Raw genomic sequence first — 20,936 nt, 5'->3', positions numbered from 1 at the left:
CATGGCGGTAACAGAAAGTGACGTCAGACCAGACGCGGGTGTCGGACGCCACGTGGTCGAACACGTACATCCACACCGGGCTCTCCCTCGCCGCCCGGGCAGCCCGCCGCGCCGGGCAAAGGAAGATGTAGTCCGTCACGATCTGATACACGTAAAGACACACACATACGCAGAGACACATGTAGAGACACACACACACAATATTTTAATCAGGTGTAAATATAACATTTATTGACAAATGTATGACATTTATTTTTTCATCTCTTCCGCCCATCTCTCTGTCTATCTGTCTGTCTGACTGTCTCTGTTTGAGGAGAAATCTTCATGCCTTCCAGCCTCCGCCTGAATACTGATCACGATACGATGGAACACGAGGCTGCAGCGCCCTCTCCTGGCCGTTAAGCAGGAGGCTACAGTGCCCTCTACTGGCGATGGGCAGGTACCGCATGCTGAATGTGTTTTATTAGGTCATGAAGTCAACTTTTATTATCTCAGGGTACCTGAGCCAGCATGGCCCGGCGGTCGGGGTCGGGGTAGAGGGGCAGGTAGTGGTGGAGGATCTTCAGAGCGTGCTGCTTGAAGATGGCGGTGGTGTAGACGGTGCACTCCACCACGGAGACCGGCTTGGTGAAGACCCCGTTCACGAAGAGGACCCCCTCCTCCGCCGTGATGCCTGAGAACCACACAGGAGACAGGGGACTCAGAGTGTGTGTGTGTGTGTGTGTGTATGTGTATGTGTATGTGTATGTGTATGTGTCTGTCTGTGTGTGTGTGTGTGTGTACGGTATGTGTGTGTGTGTGTGTGTGTGTGTGCGTACAGTATGTGTGTGTGTGTGTGTGTGTGTGCGTACAGTATGTGTGTGTGTGAGTGCGTGTGTGTGTGTGTGTGTGTGTGTGTGTGTGTGCGTGCGTGCGTGCGTGCATGTGGTACCCAGTAGGAGGGGCTTGTCCGTCTGCCAGCGGCCCCCCAGGAAGGCGGAGAGGATCTGCTCCCTGATCAGCGTGCCGTCGACGACCGGACCCCAGGTCTCAAACACCTCCAGGAACCGGAAGGGGTTCACCAGCTGGGAGCCTGCGGAGGCAGAGAGACAGACAGGTAGAGAGACAGGTAGACGGGTAGACACACAGAGGGACAGCCAGGTAGACAGACAGGTAGAAAGGTAGAAAGGCTGACATACAGACAGGAAGATAGACAGGCAGGCAGACAGACAGGCAGAGAGACAGGGAGACAGATAGACACACTGACAGGTAGACAGAGGTAGACAGACAGGGAGACAGACAGAAACACAGGTGGACAGACAAGTATACAGACAGGTAGACAGAGCAGACAGACATGTAGAATGCGTGGTGTCCTACTTGTCTTCATCTGAGCCGCTAAGACGGCCTGGGGGCTGAGCGCTAGCAGACACACGATGTCGCTAATGCTACAGTTAGCCTCCTGGCTAAAGGCCTTGCCTAGCCGCAGGGCCTCGTGTCTGCAACACACACACACACACACACACACACACACACACACACACACACACACACACAGTTTGTTGTGTTTATGGTATATCATATAAATAAAGGAGTGTCTGCTAAATGCCCTAAATGTAAATCAAGGAAGCTGTGTAAGCTCTGTGTTTATGGTGCCAACTTGTGTATGTTTATGACGAGTTCTTCTAAGAGTCCCCAGTGTCTGGGCGGGTGCCGTGTGTTCTGTCTGCCACCAGAGGGCGCCACCTTGTCTTGAAGGGGATGGAGAAGGGGAGGCTCTGCAGGGCAGCCTGCCTGAAGAGATGCTGGCTGCTGGGCACCATGAGGTGGAGACCCACCGACTGGGCCCCGGCACTCTCCCCAAACAGAGTCACCTGGGGGACACAGTAGTTAAGCTTCCCTCACTCTCAATATGTCTGTTAGTGCCGGTCAGATGTATTAGCCTTTTTTGATCGTTGATATCAGTTGCCTAGCCTTTCTGGAGATCAACCCTGTTAACTTTAGCATGCACTTTAGCATTTGTAAGCATGTGTGTGAGAGTGAGCATGTGGGAACTAGCCTTGCTGGGGTCTCCTGAGAACACGGCAATGTTTCTCTGAATCCACAGCAGCGCCGCCTGCTGGTCTAGGATCCCATAATTCCCAGTGGCGGCCATTTGGGGGTCTTTTCCCGAGACCAGGAAGCCGAAGGCACCTTAAACACAGAGTCACATGACTGTCACTGGAGACCATCACATGACCGTCACTAGAGACCATCACTAGAGACCATCACATGACCACACTGTCACTAGAAACCATCACATGACCACACTGTCACTGGAGACCTTCACTTGACCGCCGCCTCAGAGCGTGTGATTGGATAAGGAGATAATCCAATCACAGTCAGACAGGTTATACTAGTGATATTTCTCCAACAGCAGAACTGCCTGTGAGCTGAGATGAGAGTTTGAACCAGAGTCCCCAAACTGAAGGTTAAGCTATGAAACAGAGAAGAAGAGAACTATCAATGTCATTCTACTATTCCTATTCAATAAGTCTTTTAAAACACTCCACTTTTAAAAGACGGATGGAGAGAGAGATACATGATAGATCTAGAGATGATGGATGATAGACATCCATCTCTAAATCTCTCCCTCTGCCAGCCTCCGCAGGTGTAGTTCAGGTACTGGGACCAGTGGGACCAGTGCCTACCCAGGGGGTATTCCAGGCTGACCAGTGGAACCAGTGCCTACCCAGCGGGTATTCCAGGCTGACCAGTGGGACCAGTACCAGTAAGACCAGTAGGACCAGTGGGACCAGTACCTACCCAGGCGGTACTCCAGGCTGACCAGCAGGCTGTTGGAGGCATTGCTAAGGACGCGGCCATCGTAGAGTGGCTTGGAGGCGGAGCCTGCGATGAAGTCACCCCCATGGACCCAGACCAGGACGGGGAGGGGCCGCAGCAGGGGGGCACTGAAGTTGACCCCCAGCGGGGTGAAGATGTTGAGATACAGGCAGTCCTCACTGACCTGCAGTGGGCGGGGTCAGAGGTCAGACGGGGTCCCAGGTCAGAGGGGGTCAGAGTTCAGGGTGACGTCATTACAGAGGGGGTCTGAGGTAAGGGTGACGTCTTTACAGACCACGTCACTACCCTACCGTCCGCATCGATGTCCGATCAATATTAACTACCAATCAATTAACTACAAACCACCATCAATTAAAGACAAATCAACTCAATAAAGTATCTCAGAACGGGACTAAACGGGATCTGTGAGGGTTAGGTCGTACGTGTGAACGCGTAAACGCGGCCGTACCTCGGGCGGACAGCGATCGCCCAGCGGCGCGCGGCAGCCCTGCATGCAGCCCGCCCGCGGGGCGCGCGCGCTGTACACCCCGCGCCAGGGACTTGGCGCGCGGGGGGGCTTCCAGCGGTACGCCCCCACGGGCGGGTCCGCGTACGGGACCCCGTAGAAGACGTGCGCCTGATCCAGCGTGACCCCCCGCAGCGCCCCGTTTTTGGTCTGCACCAGCGGGCCAGAAACGGTCCCGGTTCCTCCGGGAGAGTCCTTAAAGTGTGCGGACGTGGAGACTGGCTCATGGCGGCCCAGGGACCCGTCTCCCCGGGTCCGGGTCCGGTCCCGAGCGGGGGCGGAGGGCCGCCCGGGGGAGAGCCCCCTCAGCCAGCCCGACAGGTCCATGTCGCCGACATCTGACGACCTCACGCCGCACAGAAACGCGAACCCCAGCGCGCAAACGAGCCAAGCGCATCCCCGAGCATCCATAGCGGGGTTCAACATGAAGTACTTCAAGACTCTGAGAGCATAGCGGGCGGAGAGGGGCTGACTACAGGCTGGGTCGTGGTCCAAATCTCTACTGGGACTTGTGACTCTCATTTACCCGCCGAGCCGCGTCAGAGGCGCGCTGGACAAAGCGGCCAGTGACGCGCCGCTAATGATGGACCGCGCGCTCTGCGTTAAGAGGACCTCCAGCTCGGACCTCCAGCTCGGACCTGTAGGCCTTCTCCGGCTCCCGGGCAGTAGCGGTTCTACATTGAATTGCGCCCCGGGCGAGATCCCCCCCCCCGGAAAGGGGAGGGGGGAGGGGGGGGGGGAGTATGATCGATAATAGAAAATGCGCGGACCTGTAGTCCTGCGGCGGGACCTGGCCTACAGGCTGTCATGGGACATGTTAGCCTCCCCCGGGTCAGACCATAACACGGTGATGATGTTTAAGACACGTCGAGATAACTTAAAGATAGAATAAAGTTCTGAATTGAGTCTCAATTGATTGTGTCGGAAATGCCCGAGTGCTCCCGAGCAGCTCAGCCGAGCGCCGAGGTCCGCAGCTGTCTTAACGAGCTCTCTGCGGAGCACCGCGAGTCAACAACCATGAGACACATGGCTGAGATGAAAAATAAAATGTAAGACTGAGACACTGCACACCTCCGGTCTCGGGGTTTAGGGTTGAGTGTTTAGGGTCTCTGGTTCTAGGTTTCTCGGGGTCTAGGGTTCTAGGTGTCTCGGGGTCTATGTATAGGGTCTAGTGTTCTAGGTTTTAGGGTTCCAGGTGTCTCGGTCCTACAGCTGAACTCTGCCGCTCTGTTCCAGGAACTCTATCGCCTTCTCCTTCCTCCTGTGCATCGTGGTTCCGGGCAGGATCTCCCGCGGTGAGTGTCAGGTGGAGGTGGAGGTAAAGGTGGTGAAGATAATGCTTCGCTCCAACACTATGACCTCATGTGTCCCCAGGGCGGTGCGACACTCTGTCCTTCTCTCTCTGCTGGACCACCCGAGGCGATGCATTCAACAGGTAGATACGGTGCGGGGCTGAATCCCGACGGGTCGCTCGTGTTAACGCGGTTGTCGGCTCGTTTCCCTGCAGCTCGGAGGCCGATATCTGGCTCAACGGCACCGGGCTGAAAGCCATCGGGACGCGGGGGAAGTTCGTATCTCTGACCGTCCCGCAGACAGTGGAAAACAAACTTTCACTGCGTTACGGAGGAGTCGCCAAGAACTGGACTGTCAGCATCCGCCCAGGTAGGCTGTCCTCCAGGTATGCTGTCCTCCAGGTAGTCTCTACTCCAGCCAGGTAGGCTCTCCTCATGGAGATGGTTGCTCATCCTCTGCGGTGTTTAAAGAGTTGAACTGAACGTTGTTCTGAACGGGGAACGTTTTTCTTGAAGGATCCAACACCATGGAGATCCGCAGTGTGGAGCGACCGGAGAAGATTCCTAGCAGCCGGACTCAGGTACAGAACAGACGCTGGTTGCGGCTGGCGCTTAGTGTCTGTTATCTCTTGCTTTCTTTCTTTCTCTTCCTCCTATTTTTCTCTCATCTCACTATTTATCTCACTCTTGTATACTCACTCATCACTGTTTATCTCACTGTCTCTCTCATATCACTGTTTATCTGTCTCTTATCTCACTTGCTTTTGTCTCACTATGTATATCTTGTCTCACTCATCATCTCTTATCTCTCTCTCTGTGGTGTCTCCTCAGGAGCAGCTGGACCTTGTGTCTGGAGAGGTGTTTGGCTGTGAGAACAACACCGTGATCCTCCACCAAGCCCAGGAGCTGGTGCTGGTCCTGGGTGAGACGAGACGGGGGGTGGGGGGGGGGGTGGATGAATCGAAGAGATTGGACTGGAGATTGGCAGTCAAAAGGTTCTGCGTTCGATTCCCCCCAATGTGCACAGTCTGTCGATGTTCTGCTCTGATGGCACCTGGTGTTGATCAAACATCTTCAAATGAGAACAGCCAATAAACAGTGAAACAGGGATTCCAGAGACGGGAACCTTCGCAAACATTTAGTTTAGCCGGTGTGTGACTCCCAGGCCTAGAGATGACGATGATGATGATGTTGTGGTCTCCTCCAGGCTACACCACCCGTCTCCCCGTCCAGCTGGAGGCCTGGAGCTCCACCATGCTCCTCCTGAGCTGGGTGGAGGCGGGTGGAGGTCCCCGGGCCCCTGGCCCCACCCCTCTCCCCCCCAGGGTGTCCCTGTACCACCCCCAGCTGGGCTCCTACACCCTGGAGAGCCAGGAGCCCGTCCAGCACCACCTTCACCACCAGCACCACCGCTTCACCGCACTGCAGCCCTGCAACCTCTACATCGCCTGCCTGGAGCCCCCGGCCAGGACCAGGACCTGCATCAGCACCATCACGGGTGGGGACGGGTGGAGGTGTTACCAGATGTTCTACAGGAGAACATCTGGTGTTTAGAACATCTGGTGTTTAGAAGGTTCTACAGCAGAACATCTGGGATTTAGAAGGTTCTACAGCAAAACATCTGGGATTTAGAAGGTTCTACAGCAGAACATCTGGGATTTAGAAGGTTCTACAGCAGAACATCTGGGATTTAGAAGGTTCTAGTAGAACATCTGGTGTTTAGAAAGTTCTACAGCAGAACATCTAGTGTTAACCAGGTCTTACATTGGATCATCTGGTGTTCAGAAGGTTCTACAGGAGATCATCCAGTGTTTACCAGGTTCTAGTAGAACATCTGGTGTTAACCAGGTCCTACAGTGGATCATCTAGTCTGTTTGCTCCCCAGGCCCCAGGGAGCCCCGGTTCTTCCGGGTCACGTCGTGGAACAGCAGCAGTATCTCGGTGGAGTGGGAGTGTCCGGAGAACCACCCCTACGCCCTGTTCCTGCTCACGGCCTTCTACCTGGACGCCGGCGGCGGCGTGCTGGAGGAGGTCCGTCTCTGGCCGCGCGGGCACTGCTTCACGCTGGCGGACCTGGAGCCGTGCAGCCGCGTCCGCCTGGGCCTGCAGACGGTCTGCCAGGCCGGGGCCACCACGCGCTACAGCCGCATGGAGCAGGTCGACGGCAACGCGGGTCAGAGAACGTGATGTCGTCTCCTGTAACGTGACGTCATCTCCTGTAACCGTCAGCACTAACGGAACAACGTTGGCTTGGGTTCGGTTCCTTGGGCTGTCCGTTGCAGCCGAGTGTAACTCTGATCATTCTCTGCTAAATTAAACCATTTTAAAACCCACCACAGACAACGACGCTCTTCACTGTTCCATTTTAAATCCTAGCCTAGCTCCTACTACTAGCCTAGCTCCTGTGCCAGGTCTCCAGCCTACTCTTAGCCTTGCTCCTACTCCTTGCCTAGCCCCTGCTCCTAGCCTAGCCCCTGCTCTTAGCTCCTGTGCTCTGTCTGCAGCCCACTCCAGCATCGGGGGCCTGCAGCAGGAGTCTTGGGGGCCTGAGAACTACACGCTGTCCTGGGAGGTGAGGAACGCGTCCTCGGTGTCCGGCTTCAGGGTGTTCCACCAAGGGGCGCTGCAGGGTGCCACGCTCCTCACCCGCTACACCGTAGGGGGGCTGCAGCCCTGCGGCCGCTACCGCACCCACGTGGTGGCCCTATGTGGAGACGGCATTGCCATGGACAACAAGACCATCGTCACCTACACAGGTACACAGGTTCTGCTGCTACAGAGAGACAGGCACACACAGACAGGTTCTGCTGCTGCAGACAGATGGGTACACACATACAGGTTCTCTTCCGAAAGAAAGTCAGATGGGTACTGACCGAGGGCAGAGAGACATACGGGTACCACTACAGACAGACGGGTCATCCTTCCCCATGACCTGTAACCCTCCCTGTCCCGCTGACCGTCCCAGGACAGACAGACGGATAAATTATCAGACGGACGGCTCCTGACCCAGACCCCTCTCCTCCAGGTCCGCGGGGCGTGCAGGACCTGCGTTACCGTGCCAACGAGTCCCTGGTGCTGTGGACCCCGGGGACCCCGGTCTCCACGCCCCACCACCTGGCCTTCACCTACCGGCTGTCCCTGGCCAACGGGTCGGAGGTGCGGCAAGGGCGTGTGTCGCGGCCCGGCCTGCCGCTGCCCGGCCTGCTGCACGGCCAGGCCTACACCCTGGAGGTCCTGGAGGAGTGCCAGGGCACCGGTAGCTCCTCCCCCACAGCCTGGACTTCCCCCCCCGCCGCGGTCCTCTTCCAGGGGGCCAGCATCCCCATGAGGCCCCGGGCTCTGGGGCGGGGGCTACATGGTACTGCTGCACCCACTACTCTAGAGTAGTACTCTGTAGGGTTAGACGCCCATTCTGCTGGCGATTTCAGTTAGCCCTGCAGGAGGGCGAACTCAATACTGCTGGGTAGTAATCTATAGGGTAAATACTGTAATACTCTATAGGGTAGTACTCTGTAGGAAAGTACTCTGTACTGTAGTCATCTCTAGGGTAGTACTCTGTAGTGATGACTCTGTAGTGCAGTACTTTGTAGGGTAGTACTCCGTACGGTAGTACTGTAGTACTCTGTACTGTAGTACTCTATACTGTAGTACTTTGCTACAGAACTCCGGCTGTATATTGCTGTATATTCTCACCAAACTTCCCGGTCTTATCGGTCAACCTTTACTTTGTGTCTGTTGGGTCCCAGAGCTCCAGCTAGACTTCTCTGGCCCCATCCACGTCCTGATAGTGCCCTGGCCCCTGGCCCCGCCCCTGAGAAACGCAGAGTCAGAGCCCAGAGCCAAGATGGAGGAACTCCTCCAGACCTCTGTGAGATGACCTCAAACATGAACACATTAATACATGAACACTGTATGAACACAGGACCACCTTGTGAACCCATTAATACATGAACACAGGACCACCTTGTGAACCCATTAATACATGAACACAGGACCACCTTGTGAACCCATTAATACCTGAACACAGGACCACCTTGTGAACCCATTAATACATGAACACAGGACCACCTTGTGAACCCATTAATACCTGAACACAGGACCACGGTATGAACACATGCTGGTTCCTCAGCTGGAGGTCCTGCTGTCGGGCCCGTCGCGCCCCGCCCGGGTTCAGCTGGAAGAGATTGGCTCCTCCCCCGACGACCGCACCTCCAGGATCCTCTTCAGGTCCGCTGACGAGCCCGTCGCCGACGGCAACCTCAACATCCCCGTGGGACACTCACTGGACTTCATCCAATCACTGAGGGTCCCCGCCCTGACCGCCGCCCGGGGCCTGCTGTACTGGGGAGGTAGGACTACCATTGGGAGGGTAGGACTGCTGGACTGGGAGGTAGGACTTGGAGGTAGGACTGCTGGACTGGAGGGTAGGACTTGGAGGGAGGACTGCTGGACTGGGAGGTAGGACTTGGAGGTAGGACTGCTGGACTGGGAGACAGAACCGCTAGACTGGGAGATAGAGCCGCTGGACTGGGAGGTAGGACTAGGACTGTATTCTCTTGCAGGTCGTGACCTCTGCCCCGCTGCTGACCCCTCCCCCTGCCCCGCCCACTCCCTGTGTGTCAACACCCTGTTGTCCTACGCCTGCGTGTGTCACCACGGTTACTACGATGTGGGAGGGGCCATGCCGGGCCCCCACGACGCCCTGCTCCGGCCCGTCTGTCAAGGTAGGACACGCCCCCTCACACCAACGTTCTAGAGCACAGTTTACACGTCACTATGGTATACGGCCTACGTGGTGCAGAAGTGACCTGCACGCTGAAGCCCACCATAACGTTGAACGAGAAGCGGGATAAGGTGAGAACGGTAATGGGGCTCCAGTACCTCCCCACCTCAAGCGATGAGGCGGGGAGGCTGGTGGCTCTAGGTTAGCACCCCTGACCTCTGACCCCTGACCCCCAGAGCAGGGCGTGGTCAGCCGCTGTGCGGAGGGCCGTCTGTCGGGGGCGGTGTCCCAGGACTTCCTGCGCTCCCGGCTGGGGGGAGACGTTTCGCTGCTCCTCAACGACGGGAGGTGCAGCGTGGAGGAGCACGCCGGCCTCTACTCCTTCAGCACCCCGCCCAGAGCCTCGCCCTGCAACACCTCCAGGCTGGTGAGACCCTACACCTCCCTCTGCTGCTCCTCCTCCTCCTCCCTCTGCACCTCCTTCTCCTCCCTCTGCTCCTCCTGCTCTACCTGTCAGTCCCATGCGTCTCTCTCCAGGTCAACGAGACCCACGTGGAGTTGCGTAACGTCCTGACGGCGACGCTGACGGAGGAGCAGACGATTGCCCGCCGTGACCTCACCTTGGTCTGGGTGTGTGTGTTTCCGCGCCACGCGCTGCGCAGCACTCGCCTTAGCGCCGGGCTGGACTGGTTAGTGTTACTGCGAGCCTGGTCATTGTTATCAAAATTAAATTAATGTAATCATGACATCCTAGGTGTCCGTTAGCTGATTCCCTTCTGAAGCTAATCGCTATGCTAACGACTGAGCCAACTGTTAGGCTCACAGCTAGTATTATGGCTAGGCTAACATGCTAAGCTAACGTGGGGTGTCGCAGGTTCAGCTCCGGTTCGCTCGTCGAGGTCAACACATCGCTGGTGCTGCGTGTTGCCATGGTGCTGTACAGCGACGCCTCGTACATGTTCAGCTACCGCTATGCAGTGGAGCTGGACCCAGAGGACTTCCTGTTCTTCCATGTGGAATTGAAGTCCAACGACTCGTTCGCCCCAGACGTCCACCTGCAGCTAGCCTCCTGCTGGGCCAGTGAGACCAGTGACCCCCAAGACCCCGTGCAGGCTCTGCTGCTTCAGGACGGGTGAGACTAGCCTGTCTGGTGGGGGATGGTCAGCTTAGCTCAGGAGGTAGTGAGACTTTTAACTGGAAGGTTGCTAGTTCGATCCCCAGCTCCTCAAAACACAAAATTAATTAGAATAGACCAAGTCATCACTTGACCACCATCAGAAGAGTTGGTGAGCAGTGATGGGGGCGTGTCCTAACGGGACCATGTGACCTCCAGGTGTGCAGTGGACCCCACCCTCCAGTGGGCGGGGCCTAACGGCGGCGGTAGCAGCAGCCGCTTCTCACTCCAGATGTTCCAGATGCCCACCCAGCAGCCACTCTACTTCCACTGCCTCACGCACGTCTGTGGACCGGACCACAGCTGTACCCCGGTGAGACCTGGACCGCCTAACCCCTAGACCCCCACTGTGAGACCCCTAGACCTGGACCACCACCTTCTAACCCCAAGACCTGGACCCCCACTGTGAGACCCCTAGACCTGGACAACCTAACCCCTAGACCTGGACCACCACCTTCTAACCCCAAGACCTGGACCCCCACTGTGAGACCCCTAGACCTGGACCCCCTAACCCCTAGACCTGGACCCCCACTGTGAGACCCCTAGACCTGGACCTTGTGTTGTAGAGTCTAGTGATAGTACTCTGGCTGGTGTGTTGTAGAGTCTAGTGGTAGTACTCTGGCTGGTGTGTTGTGTGGCAGAGTCTAGTGTTAGTACTCTAAGGCTGGTGTTGTGTTGTTTGTAGAAGTGTCCTGTGCTGGAGCCAGGGCTGAGGAGTGAGAAGCCGTCCGCCCTGGTCTCCGCCGGCCCCCTGTTGGTCAGAGGAGATACTACACCACCCGGCCCTCCTGCATTCTGTGAGTTGATCTTTTCCTTAATATTAAAGGCTTGTAATGGCTGATCAAACTCACACCTGGTGTGATGATATCACACCTTTAATTGCATGTTCAGTATCCACTGCATAGTAACCATACATTTTCATCTAGGTATATTTTGGTACATCTTTGTATGTTTGCACCTATTTTAATTATTATGTTCTTTTTTGTATTTCTCTTGGTATTTTTATTTTCCATTGTTTTATTTTCTTAACTTCCAGGGACTGACGGCGAAGTGATCGTGTGGCTGGTGGGCGGCCTCATAGGCTGTCTGGGGCTAGCGCTGCTAGCGGTTAGCACTGCTAGCCCTGAGCGCTGCTAGCCCTGAGTGCTGCTAGCCCTGTGCGCTATTAGCCCTGAGCGCTGCTAGTTGTTACCGCTGCTAGCCCTGCGCGCTGTTAGCCCTGAGCGCTGCTAGCTGTTGGGCTGCTAGCCGTGAGTGCTGCTAGCCGTTAGCCCTGCTAGCCTTGAGCTCTACATTTATTCCATCAGCTCGTACTACAGTTCAATAAAGCCCCCGTCTGGGTCCAGCTCCAACCTGTCTCTGTAGTAATTCCTTTGGCCCTGGCCTTGTGTTGTTCCAAGAACCAAGAAGCCAATCAGAGTGAAGCTCTTGTTCTGGCTCTCTGGCCGAGTCCTATTGAAAGTAAAGCAAAAACATACAAACAACTCCTGAGGAAGGAACTTCAACAGATCTGTTCATCCTTTAGTAATTACTACTATTTGACCACCAGCACTTCGATCCCCGGCTCCTCCTAGCTGAGTGTTGAGGTGTCCCTGAGTGAGACGCCTCACCCTGACTGCTCCTGACAAGCTGGCTGTCGCCCTGCGTGGTTCACTCCGCCATTGGTGTGTGAATGTGTGCATAAATGGGTGAATGTCAGTCAACACTGTAAAGCGCTTTGGATAAAAGTGCTATATAAATGAGGACCATTTACCATTTAGCATCAACCAGATACCAGAACAAATATTTAATTTATTCCACAGGAGGCCAAACTTTACTGCTCCCCAAAGACATCAAAAATAACCTAACACTAACTTTAGTCCAAATTGTATAAATATACTACCTTTATTATGTTATCATTTATATTACGTGAGAATTTATTCATGCTCCAAGTCAAATAAAGCTTAATTTACTCAATTAAACCATTTGTTTTTCTTTCATACATTAAATATTTAAAACCGTTAATGAGTGACGTGCTCCTGTGAACGGGAGTGCTTCGGTTCCTCCGCCAGAGGGCTGGAGTGCCTCGGTTCCTCCGCCAGGGGGCGGACGGTATGAAAACATCTGACGTCACTTCCTCCCCGAGAACAACAATGGCGTCCTCCACGAAAGGCAGCAGCGTGAAGGAAACGAAGTTTAAAAAAACCTCAGAACCAGGTACCAGTCTCTCCAACCGTTATTCCTCTTCAGTGACCGAGCCGCAAGGCTGTCACTCATTCTGTGGTACGGTAAAACCATTTTGAGCCGCAGAAGTGAACTTGAATCTCGCCGATCCCCACGCCGTGCATCACACTTGAGATCAGGGCACGGTGAGAGTTCGAGTTAAAGAGTTCGAGTTATAAAGTGGGTTAACTGTTCGTTAAAGAGTTCGAGTTATATAGTGGTTGACTGTTGGTTGTATAGAGGTATAAAGTGGTTAACTATTTTTGTATAGAGGTGTAAAGTGGTTAACTGTTGGTTGTAGTGGCCGATGCGGAGCTGCTGACGGTCCCGGAGGGATGGAAGGAGCCCGGCTTCACGAAGGACGACAACCCGCGCGGGCTGCTGGAGGAGAGCAGCTTCGCCACGCTCTTCCCCAAGTATCGCGAGGCGTACCTGAAGGAGTGCTGGCCGCTGGTAGAGAAGGCGCTGGGGGAGGCGGTGAGTCAGAACAGTGATTAAGAGTTCTACACCGACCCGGTCTGTGTGGCCCGGGGCCCACTGCGGTTTGAGGTGTCCTCACATGGCCCCCCCCAGAGGGAGGGGTCTCTGCAGGATGTCCCATCCTTCAGGAGAGATTGGAGGGTGGTGTTGAGTAGGTGGTGGTGAGTGGCTGACAGAGCGGAGGTTAAAGGGTGATGAGTGACTGAAGGTAGTGACGGGTTTAATGTCCCCCCCCCCCTGCAGAAGATCAAAGCCACACTGGACCTGATTGAGGGCAGTGTGACGGTCAGCACCACCAAGAAGACCTTTGACCCCTACGCCATCCTCAGGGCCCGCGACCTCATCAAGCTGCTGGCCCGCAGCGTGCCCTTCGAACAGGTAATCATGGTGACTGTCTTCGAGCAGGTGACCGGCCGTGGGAGGCGTCCTGCGTCTGTCTGGTCTGAGTGTGTGGAAAGACGTTCCCTATCTTTTAGGATTCAGAATAGATTCTTTTAACATTTTTATTTTGGCTTGTTCTTCTGCGTCTTGACCTTGTTTCTCCTTCTGTTGTGTTGTTTGTTGTTGTTGTTTTTTGTGCGGCCAGGCGGTTCGCATCCTGCAGGACGATGTGGCCTGTGACATCATCAAGGTGGGCACCGTGGTCCGCAACAGAGAGCGCTTCGTGAAGCGACGACAGAGACTCATCGGCCCCAAAGGATCCACGCTGAAGGTACCAGGCTGAGGACCCCTCACCCCCACACAGGCAGGCTGAGGGCCCCTCACCCCCACACAGGCAGGCTGAGGGCCCCTGACACACGCATCCAGACACCTCCTGCATGGGGTCATGTGGGCATAGGGATCCATACTCTGGGCATTCTACACTGGCAGTCTCAAGGGGCCAGTGTGTCTGCTACGTCATGCTAACAGTGTCTCCTCCACCCGGAGCTGCTCACTAGCTGCTACTTCATGCTAACAGTGTCTCCTCTGTCAGGCGCTGGAGCTGCTCACTAGCTGCTACGTCATGGTCCAGGGGAACACGGTGTCGGCGCTGGGTCCGTTCAGCGGCCTCAAGGAGGTAGGAGCTCACCTCGGGTTTCTACTCAAGATTTCTCTCCATCTGAAGGCGGAGTTCTGTGGTCGGATATGACTCGGACTGACTGCCCGGACTGACGGAGCTTTTCTGATGAAACGATGTCTGTGTCTCTCTGTGTCTGTCCTTAGTCATTTGTGTTTCTCTGACCGGGGTGCCTTGTGTGTTTTCAGGTGCGTAAGGTTGTCATGGATACCATGAAGAACATCCATCCCATCTACAACATCAAGGTAGAGTGGGGGAAGTTCTTCATCTCAGAATATACGTAGATGAGCGTCTGGGTTACCCTCAGGGAGATGAGCGCAGTACTAACAGGGAAATGGATCCCATAGAACATAACTTGTGTGTGTGTGTCAGGCCCTGATGATCAAGCAGGAGCTGTCCCGGGACGCTGAGCTCAAGAACCAGAGCTGGGAGCGCTTCCTGCCGCGGTTCCGTCAGAAGAACGTCTCCAAGAGACGTGAACCTCAGAAGAAGAGCAAGAAGAAGGAGTACACGCCCTTCCCCCCCCAGCCCCCGGAGAGCAAGGTACACACACACACACACACACACACACACACACACACACACACACACACACACACACACACACACACACACACACACACACACACACACACACACACACACACACACACAGAGAGAGACACACAGACACACACACACACGTGTGTACACACAGGTGTATACAAACACAGGCCCAGAGGGAGCGACCCCTCTGGGCGGCAGCGTGGTTTCAGGTGAATAGTGGGCTCCTTGGGGGGCTCTTCCTACTCAGGAGGTTTGCTCAGTTAAAGGTCTTCCTCATTAAAACGTGTTGGGATGGTTTCATTAGTGGGAGCCTGTTACTGGCTGTTTCTCTTAGGCTGGCTGTAACACACACACATACAGGTTCACAAAGGTAAACACACAGAGGTTGATGTGTTTTGTGTGTGCAGGTCGACCGGGAGCTGGCCAGCGGCGAGTTCTTCCTCCAGGAGACGGAGAAGAAAAGAATGAAGATGCAAGAGGTCAAGGTAAGGTCATGCTTTCACTTCCTGTCCAACGGCTATTACTTCATCTTTATTTGGGAGCTGTTCCACCTGCTCTCAAACACGATAGAGCGGTGTCGGGGGGGGGGGGGGGCAGAGACCGGTGCGCCATGAGGACCTCCATCTGTCTGTGCTGGGATCGGAGACTCAATGCTACAGTGCAGATCCACAATCTGTCGGTTACTGTGACAACACCATTAATCAGCGACCCACAATGGCTCACACACCTGTCTATACATCACCATCCTAACGGTAGTTCTGTCTCTCCATCTGTCTCTCTCTCTCCGGCTTTCTGTCTCTCCGTCTGTCTGTCTGTCCGTCCCCAGGCTAAGCAGGCTGAGCAGGTCTCCAAGAGGCAGGAGGAGAGAAAGAAGGCGTTCGTTCCTCCCAAAGAGAAGGTCTTCGTCCAGAAGAGCCTCCCTAAAGGTAAAGACCCTCTAACCCTCTCAGGGGTTAGAGGGTAAGTAAATATATGTTGGGTTCCTCTGGTATTCCTGCGTCCGTGTGTAAAACCTGTCCTCCATTTTTTCCTCAGAAGAGAAGCTGGACATCGAAGCCCTGAAGGTAAAGGTGAAGAAGGCCAAAACCAAGAAGCTCGGAGCTCCGCCCATTCCAGCCCCCCCCACACCCCTCGACAAGAAGAAGAAGAAGAAGAGGGGGGAGTTGTAGGTCAGGCCCTGATACTGGGGTCTGGAAATGATGATGTCCCATTCTGGATGACTGTCCAAACTGTTACCAGTTGTGCTGGAGACCAAGAACAGAACATCTCCTGCACCTCCTGCTGCTCCTCCTCCCCCTCCTCTTCCTCCTCTTGATGTGTTTTTATGTACAGATTTTTGTAATGTTACGGGAGAAAGGGTATAAACAAAGTATTGAAAACATTTTGCTGAGAAAAAAACATTTGTCCTTGAGGTTGACGTGACTTTCTATAAAATATTTGTTATTATAATTATTCATTTTTAAATAAATATTAATAATGAAATGACCTTATATGGAAAACCTGTTACTACACTGTGGAACCAGTCTTCAGCTGGTTCTACTGGGAGCTGCCCAGTACCACCAGTCTTCAACTGGTTCTACTGTGAATGGATCAAGAAAATGATGGACCTAATCTCCATTTGACCTTGTTCCCCTGATGGGTAATAAAAGTTGAGACCAGACCAGCGTCATCCTCCGTCACAGGAGCCTGTTCTAGCCCTAAACTAAGCTTGATAAGAGGAGTCATTAATGGCTGTAATACTAATAATGGTAAATAAGAGGAGAAATCTTAATATTACTGACCCATTCTGCTGAAAAAAATAATAAATGGAAGACAAGCTAAGAAGAAATGGCCTGAGGGGCACTGTGACCGCTGTACCGGTAGGGGCGCTGTGGTCCCTGAACCGAAGGCTCTGGTAAACACGCAGAGGAAGACCTCGCGAGAACAGCTGCTGTCCCTGTGTTTATCAGGAACTGAGGCTAAAGAGAGCAGATCTTTGAGTTCGAGTTAGGATAACTTTACCACCGCTCCACTAACGACTCGATCCGTTGGTCCGGAGCCCAGTGACGGTTCTACTCGAGTTCCTCTAGCTGTGTCCGTGTGGAGGAAGAGGATGGTGTGGTCTTCGTCGCAGCAGGTGGTGGTCGCCTTCACGGTGGTGCTCTTCTCGGTCGTCGTCCTGCCGAGGATGCTGGGTGTCGGGTCGGGCCCCGCGGGCACGGAGACCCGGGGCTTCGACCCCCGGTATCACAGAAAAGGTACGTTAAGCCCCCCTGACCCCCGGTGAAGGGAGTCTGGGGTGGGCCTCAGTGCCTCCTGACCCCCCGTGGAGGCGGGACTGGGGTGGGCCTCAGTGGGACAGCCCACCGCTGGCTCCTCTGTCATGTTGCCGGTGAAGGATGCAAATCCCTTTACCAGCCAGGTGGCTCAACCACCCTGCATGTAAAATTGCATAAATAATACAAATACTACCACTACTCTACATCCAGCCCAGAGTCACATTGTTTTATGAAGAGCTCCGTTTCCATGTTTAAATGTTTTAATTCTGATATGTTAAAGCAGTGAAAGAAACGAGACAAACATGAAACCACTCAAAGCAAGTCTGACCCTGGTGTGTTGAGTGACTGGTAACCGGAAGGTTGTGTGTCCCTGAGCAAGACGCCTCACCCTGAATGCTCCCGACGAGCTGGCTGTTGCCTTGCGTGGCTGTCGGGTGTGCATGAATGTTAGGCAGCATTGTAAAGTATTCTGAGTGGCCACTGGTTAAAAAACGGCCATATAAATACAGTCCATTTACCACTGTGATGCAGCCAGGCCCAGCGGGGGGGTCAGGGGTCAGGCCGGCGCCCAGACCACAGAGAACCTGCAGCAGATGAAGATGATGATGGAGCAGGAGATGAAGAGCGACAAGTACAAGGGCAGCAGCAACAAGGGCTACGTCTTCACCCTGATGCCGCTGTACGCCGTGGGCGTGGGCGTGTTCGCCGCCTACAAGTTCCTCAAGGTCAGAGGTCAATATCAGCTCAGGGTCAGGGGGGTCACCTAGAGGGGGTCTAACGCTGGGACGTCCCACTACAGATGAAAGCGGCAGACCAGTCCCAGACCGACCAGGACAAGGTGGAGAAGGGAGCCCGCAAGTCAGCGGAGGCAGGTGGGTGTGTGTATGAACAGGTGTGGGTATGAACAGGTGTGTTTGGTGGGGGGAGGGTTGTGTGGTGGAGGTGTGCGTTTGCATAGAGATGTTAGATCAACAGCTCCCAGTTTGGCTGAGCTAGAGGGGGGTAATGTCATGCTACTCACTTGTTCAAAGTTCACCTGGACTCTGCATAGCCTCCCCCCTTACCCCCCAAACCCCTCTTACGCAGTTATTGTATGTTGTACGTCCTGGCACTAAATGTATGCACTTATTGTACATTGTACGTCCAGGCACTTGAAATTTTTACTTAGCATTATGTAGCATCTTATCCTAGCTATCTTTCTTGTGTACGGGGAATTGGTTAAACTAGCGATTGTTAGTGCTTGGCACTTAGTTCTATGAACATCCTTACTGTACCGACAGCGATATATTGTTGTTTCATCTTCTTCTGACAAATGTACCTCATTTAAGTCTTGTTGGATAAAAGCATTAAATACCCTAAATGTAAATGTAATGCTACATGGTGATGTCATGCTACAGGGTGATGTCATGCTAGTCTGATGTCATGATACAGGGTGATGTCATGAGTGTGTGATGTGATGTGGTGTGTTACTATACAGAGAAGCAGCTCAACGAGCTGGAGCAACGACTGGCCCAAACAGAGAAGATGCTGAACTCCATCCTGGGTCAGCTGGACCCCCTGACCAACTGGTGAGTCTCTCTCTCTCTCTCTCTCTCTGTCTCTGTCTCTGTCTCTGTCTCTCTCTGTCTCTGTCTCTGTCTCTCTGTCTGTGTGTGTGTAACGTGTGTGTGTTTGCAGTGTTAAGTCGGTGGCTCAGGAGCAGAAAAATGAGATCATGTCTCAGCTACAGACGATCCGCTCGCTGATGAAGAAGAGGGGCATGGAGTGTCCGGCCAGCGGCTCCCCAGGTTAGCCTACCATGACCCGCTAACACCACCCACTCACACCACCCACTAGCACGACCGTCACGACCACATCCCCAATGCTGGTGCACGTGACTCGGTGTCTTGGTACTTGGTATGCTAGTGCACGTGACTAGGTGTGTTGGTATGGCAGTGAACGTGACCAGGTGTGTTGGTCTAAGCAGGTGATGATGTAGTTCCTGTTTCCTGTTCAGAGGGGACAAGTCAGGGCAACCTGGACAAGCTCATCGAGTCACTGGCGGCTCGTGAGGCCACGCCCTCGGAGGAGGCCACACCCTCGGCGGAGGCCACGCCCTCAGTAGAGGCCACGCCCTCGGAAGGGGCCACGCCCTCAGAAGAGACCACGCCCACAAGCGACAAGCTGATTGACCAAGGGCAGGCAGAGGACTTTTTGGGGGCAGAGCTGGAGCTTCAGGAAGAGGAGGAGTGGAACAGAAGAGGAGTAGAGGAGACCATGGAGAGAGGAGATGAGGGGGAGGAGAGAGGGGAGGAGGAGGAGGAGGAGGAGGAGGAGGAGGAGGAGGAGGCTCCACCCACTCTCCAGGTTCCTCTGGAGAGAAGTGTGGAGAACGTCTGTGAGGAACTTCCTGTCTGTGAGGAACTCTCTGCCTCAGTCCGGCGCCGGCGCCCCCGGCCACAATGAGACTTCTGACCCTCACAGGATGTGGTCACATTGTTGTGATTATCACACGTTACATACATTATCCTTGAACTGCTTGAACGCCCTTATTTTGAAGTGTCTTACCACATAGGCCGATAATAATCTAGAGCATTGTGTGTTTGACGCTGACCTGCAGCCCAACCCTCAGGCTACTATCATGTCCACTAACCCCTTTGTTTATGTGGTTGCTGTAGAAATGATTTGTTGTAATTTATATTGGAGTGTGTTTGCATGTGTATTTATTAGTGTTGTTGTTGTTTCCGTAGTGGTACACTAGATGGCGCTCTTTGCCAAGGTAATCTGCTGCCAAGTTGTTCAACAAAGCCAAACGTGTTCTTATTTTACTTTCTTCCGGTCCTTACTAAACTAGCATATATCTTGCAGTTCTTTATTCTGTTTTAATTTGGTACTGATTGTTCACTCCTGAGCTGGCAGTCAGAAACATTTGGTTTCAGTCTGAAAGTAATGAATGAACACGTAATGAAACATTTCCTTGAGTAATATTTAAGAGCATTTGCGATATTCTTAAATAACATTTTACAAACCATGCTTCAATCCTTGATGGATCTGTCTATCACTCTTAATTTATATATTTCATGCCAGATGTGAATTATGTGTGAAGTCAGTGTGACTGACTCCTACAAAATAAACGGGTAGCGAGTGATGGCATGTTACTGTCTAAATTAATCAAAATTGTGCTACTTAATACATGCTTAAATTATTAGAAATTACGAGTCCACTACTGATAGTCTACTCCCGATAGAGTTTCTGTGATTACCTCCTGCTGCCAGACCCAGAACGGTAAGCAGAACGCTGTGGAGGCCTCTAGTCTTCAGATGGAGCGGAGGTCTCACACTGAAGAAAACCTTGGACACCTCTCCAACGGGTCGGCATAGCAACCGCCGTGCACACCATGCCTCCTCCGCCGTGTGTGTGTGTGTGTGTGTGTGTGTGTGTGTGTGTGTGTGTGTGTGTGTGTGTGTGTGTGTGTGTGTGTGTGTGTGTGTGTGTGTGTGTGTGTGTGTGTGTGTGTGTGTGTGTGTGTGTGTGTGTGTGTGTGTGTGTTCAGAGCCTGGTCAGAGCCTGGTCTCTCCTGGGTAATGTCCCAGATCAGGTGAGTGATGGTGGTTCCCATTTACCTCCATGAGACTTCGCAGCCCTAGCTTTATTCACACTGCTGATTCTCAGGTCGAGTACACAGACTTTTGTTCATAAATAATTATATTATTTAATAAAGAATTGGGTGAGTAACCTAAAAAAGTTCTGTCGCCTCGTTCCACAAAAAGGAGGACCAACCCGGTGTTGTGCCGAAAATGGAACCACCGTCAGAAATCGCACCGCCTCATTGAGTTCATTGAGATCCGAGTTCTTTATAGTTTATAGCAGTGTGTATATCATATCATCACAAGATAAGCA

At 53.6% G+C, this 20,936-nt stretch overlaps 4 protein-coding genes across 4 annotated transcripts in view; 3 read left to right on the top strand and 1 right to left on the bottom strand.

Annotated features, from left to right (window-relative positions):
• Positions 1 to 3,751, bottom strand: part of LOC311367375 (crystal protein) — a gene marked incomplete at both ends in the record, with an annotated part of 4,053 nt that extends 302 nt beyond the window's left edge. The window contains 8 exons of the mRNA XM_084486202.1: positions 1 to 142; positions 501 to 673; positions 932 to 1,072; positions 1,357 to 1,475; positions 1,723 to 1,850; positions 2,036 to 2,169; positions 2,782 to 2,983; positions 3,269 to 3,751. The exon at positions 1 to 142 is cut by the window's left edge and continues 302 nt beyond it. Of these exons, the coding sequence (XP_084342328.1) occupies positions 1 to 142; positions 501 to 673; positions 932 to 1,072; positions 1,357 to 1,475; positions 1,723 to 1,850; positions 2,036 to 2,169; positions 2,782 to 2,983; positions 3,269 to 3,751 (1,522 nt within the window). The remainder of the gene's footprint in view (positions 143 to 500; positions 674 to 931; positions 1,073 to 1,356; positions 1,476 to 1,722; positions 1,851 to 2,035; positions 2,170 to 2,781; positions 2,984 to 3,268) is intronic.
• Positions 3,752 to 4,342: 591 nt separating this feature from the next.
• Positions 4,343 to 11,651, top strand: LOC311367380 (uncharacterized protein; the record flags this gene model as incomplete). Its single annotated transcript, XM_084486208.1, has 19 exons — positions 4,343 to 4,374; positions 4,562 to 4,620; positions 4,700 to 4,760; positions 4,833 to 4,987; positions 5,134 to 5,198; positions 5,449 to 5,539; positions 5,825 to 6,115; positions 6,503 to 6,790; positions 7,122 to 7,373; positions 7,643 to 7,990; positions 8,364 to 8,485; positions 8,747 to 8,966; positions 9,180 to 9,341; positions 9,577 to 9,767; positions 9,878 to 10,035; positions 10,221 to 10,472; positions 10,674 to 10,827; positions 11,200 to 11,311; positions 11,551 to 11,651. 19 exons carry the CDS (start codon positions 4,343 to 4,345, stop codon positions 11,649 to 11,651), a joined length of 3,114 nt encoding a protein of 1,037 aa, XP_084342334.1.
• A 990-nt stretch (positions 11,652 to 12,641) lies between these two features.
• Positions 12,642 to 16,288, top strand: krr1 (KRR1 small subunit processome component homolog). Its single transcript, XM_084486991.1, has 10 exons — positions 12,642 to 12,710; positions 13,018 to 13,193; positions 13,440 to 13,574; positions 13,783 to 13,908; positions 14,170 to 14,253; positions 14,442 to 14,498; positions 14,626 to 14,796; positions 15,207 to 15,284; positions 15,626 to 15,725; positions 15,835 to 16,288. The coding sequence occupies exons 1-10, from the start codon at positions 12,647 to 12,649 to the stop codon at positions 15,966 to 15,968; spliced, it is 1,125 nt and encodes a 374-aa protein (XP_084343117.1). The 5' UTR covers positions 12,642 to 12,646; the 3' UTR covers positions 15,969 to 16,288.
• Positions 16,289 to 16,741: 453 nt separating this feature from the next.
• LOC311367453 (uncharacterized protein) lies at positions 16,742 to 20,157 on the top strand. The gene is made up of 6 exons (XM_084486301.1): positions 16,742 to 17,036; positions 17,589 to 17,782; positions 17,857 to 17,929; positions 18,535 to 18,625; positions 18,735 to 18,844; positions 19,054 to 20,157. The coding sequence occupies exons 1-6, from the start codon at positions 16,892 to 16,894 to the stop codon at positions 19,500 to 19,502; spliced, it is 1,062 nt and encodes a 353-aa protein (XP_084342427.1). The 5' UTR covers positions 16,742 to 16,891; the 3' UTR covers positions 19,503 to 20,157.
• Positions 20,158 to 20,936: the final 779 nt, after the last annotated feature.

This window comes from Micromesistius poutassou, assembly GCF_964030765.1.
Source record: "Micromesistius poutassou genome assembly, chromosome: 22".
NCBI classification, from domain to species: Eukaryota; Metazoa; Chordata; class Actinopteri; order Gadiformes; family Gadidae; genus Micromesistius; species Micromesistius poutassou.
This window is presented reverse-complemented; position numbering and strand designations above follow the sequence as displayed.

What these genes read in the sequence shown, in the direction of transcription:
- LOC311367453 (XM_084486301.1), top strand. Translation starts at nt 16,892, where the DNA reads ATGGTGTGGTCTTCGTCGCAGCAGGTGGTGGTCGCCTTCACGGTGGTG. An exon ending in CCGCCTACAAGTTCCTCAAG is followed by an intron (nt 17,783 to 17,856) that starts GTCAGAGGTCAA and finishes GTCCCACTACAG; the next exon opens with ATGAAAGCGGCAGACCAGTC. An exon ending in CCGCAAGTCAGCGGAGGCAG is followed by an intron (nt 17,930 to 18,534) that starts GTGGGTGTGTGT and finishes GTTACTATACAG; the next exon opens with AGAAGCAGCTCAACGAGCTG.
- krr1 (XM_084486991.1), top strand. Translation starts at nt 12,647, where the DNA reads ATGGCGTCCTCCACGAAAGGCAGCAGCGTGAAGGAAACGAAGTTTAAA. An exon ending in TAAAAAAACCTCAGAACCAG is followed by an intron (nt 12,711 to 13,017) that starts GTACCAGTCTCT and finishes TGTTGGTTGTAG; the next exon opens with TGGCCGATGCGGAGCTGCTG. An exon ending in CGTTCAGCGGCCTCAAGGAG is followed by an intron (nt 14,254 to 14,441) that starts GTAGGAGCTCAC and finishes GTGTGTTTTCAG; the next exon opens with GTGCGTAAGGTTGTCATGGA.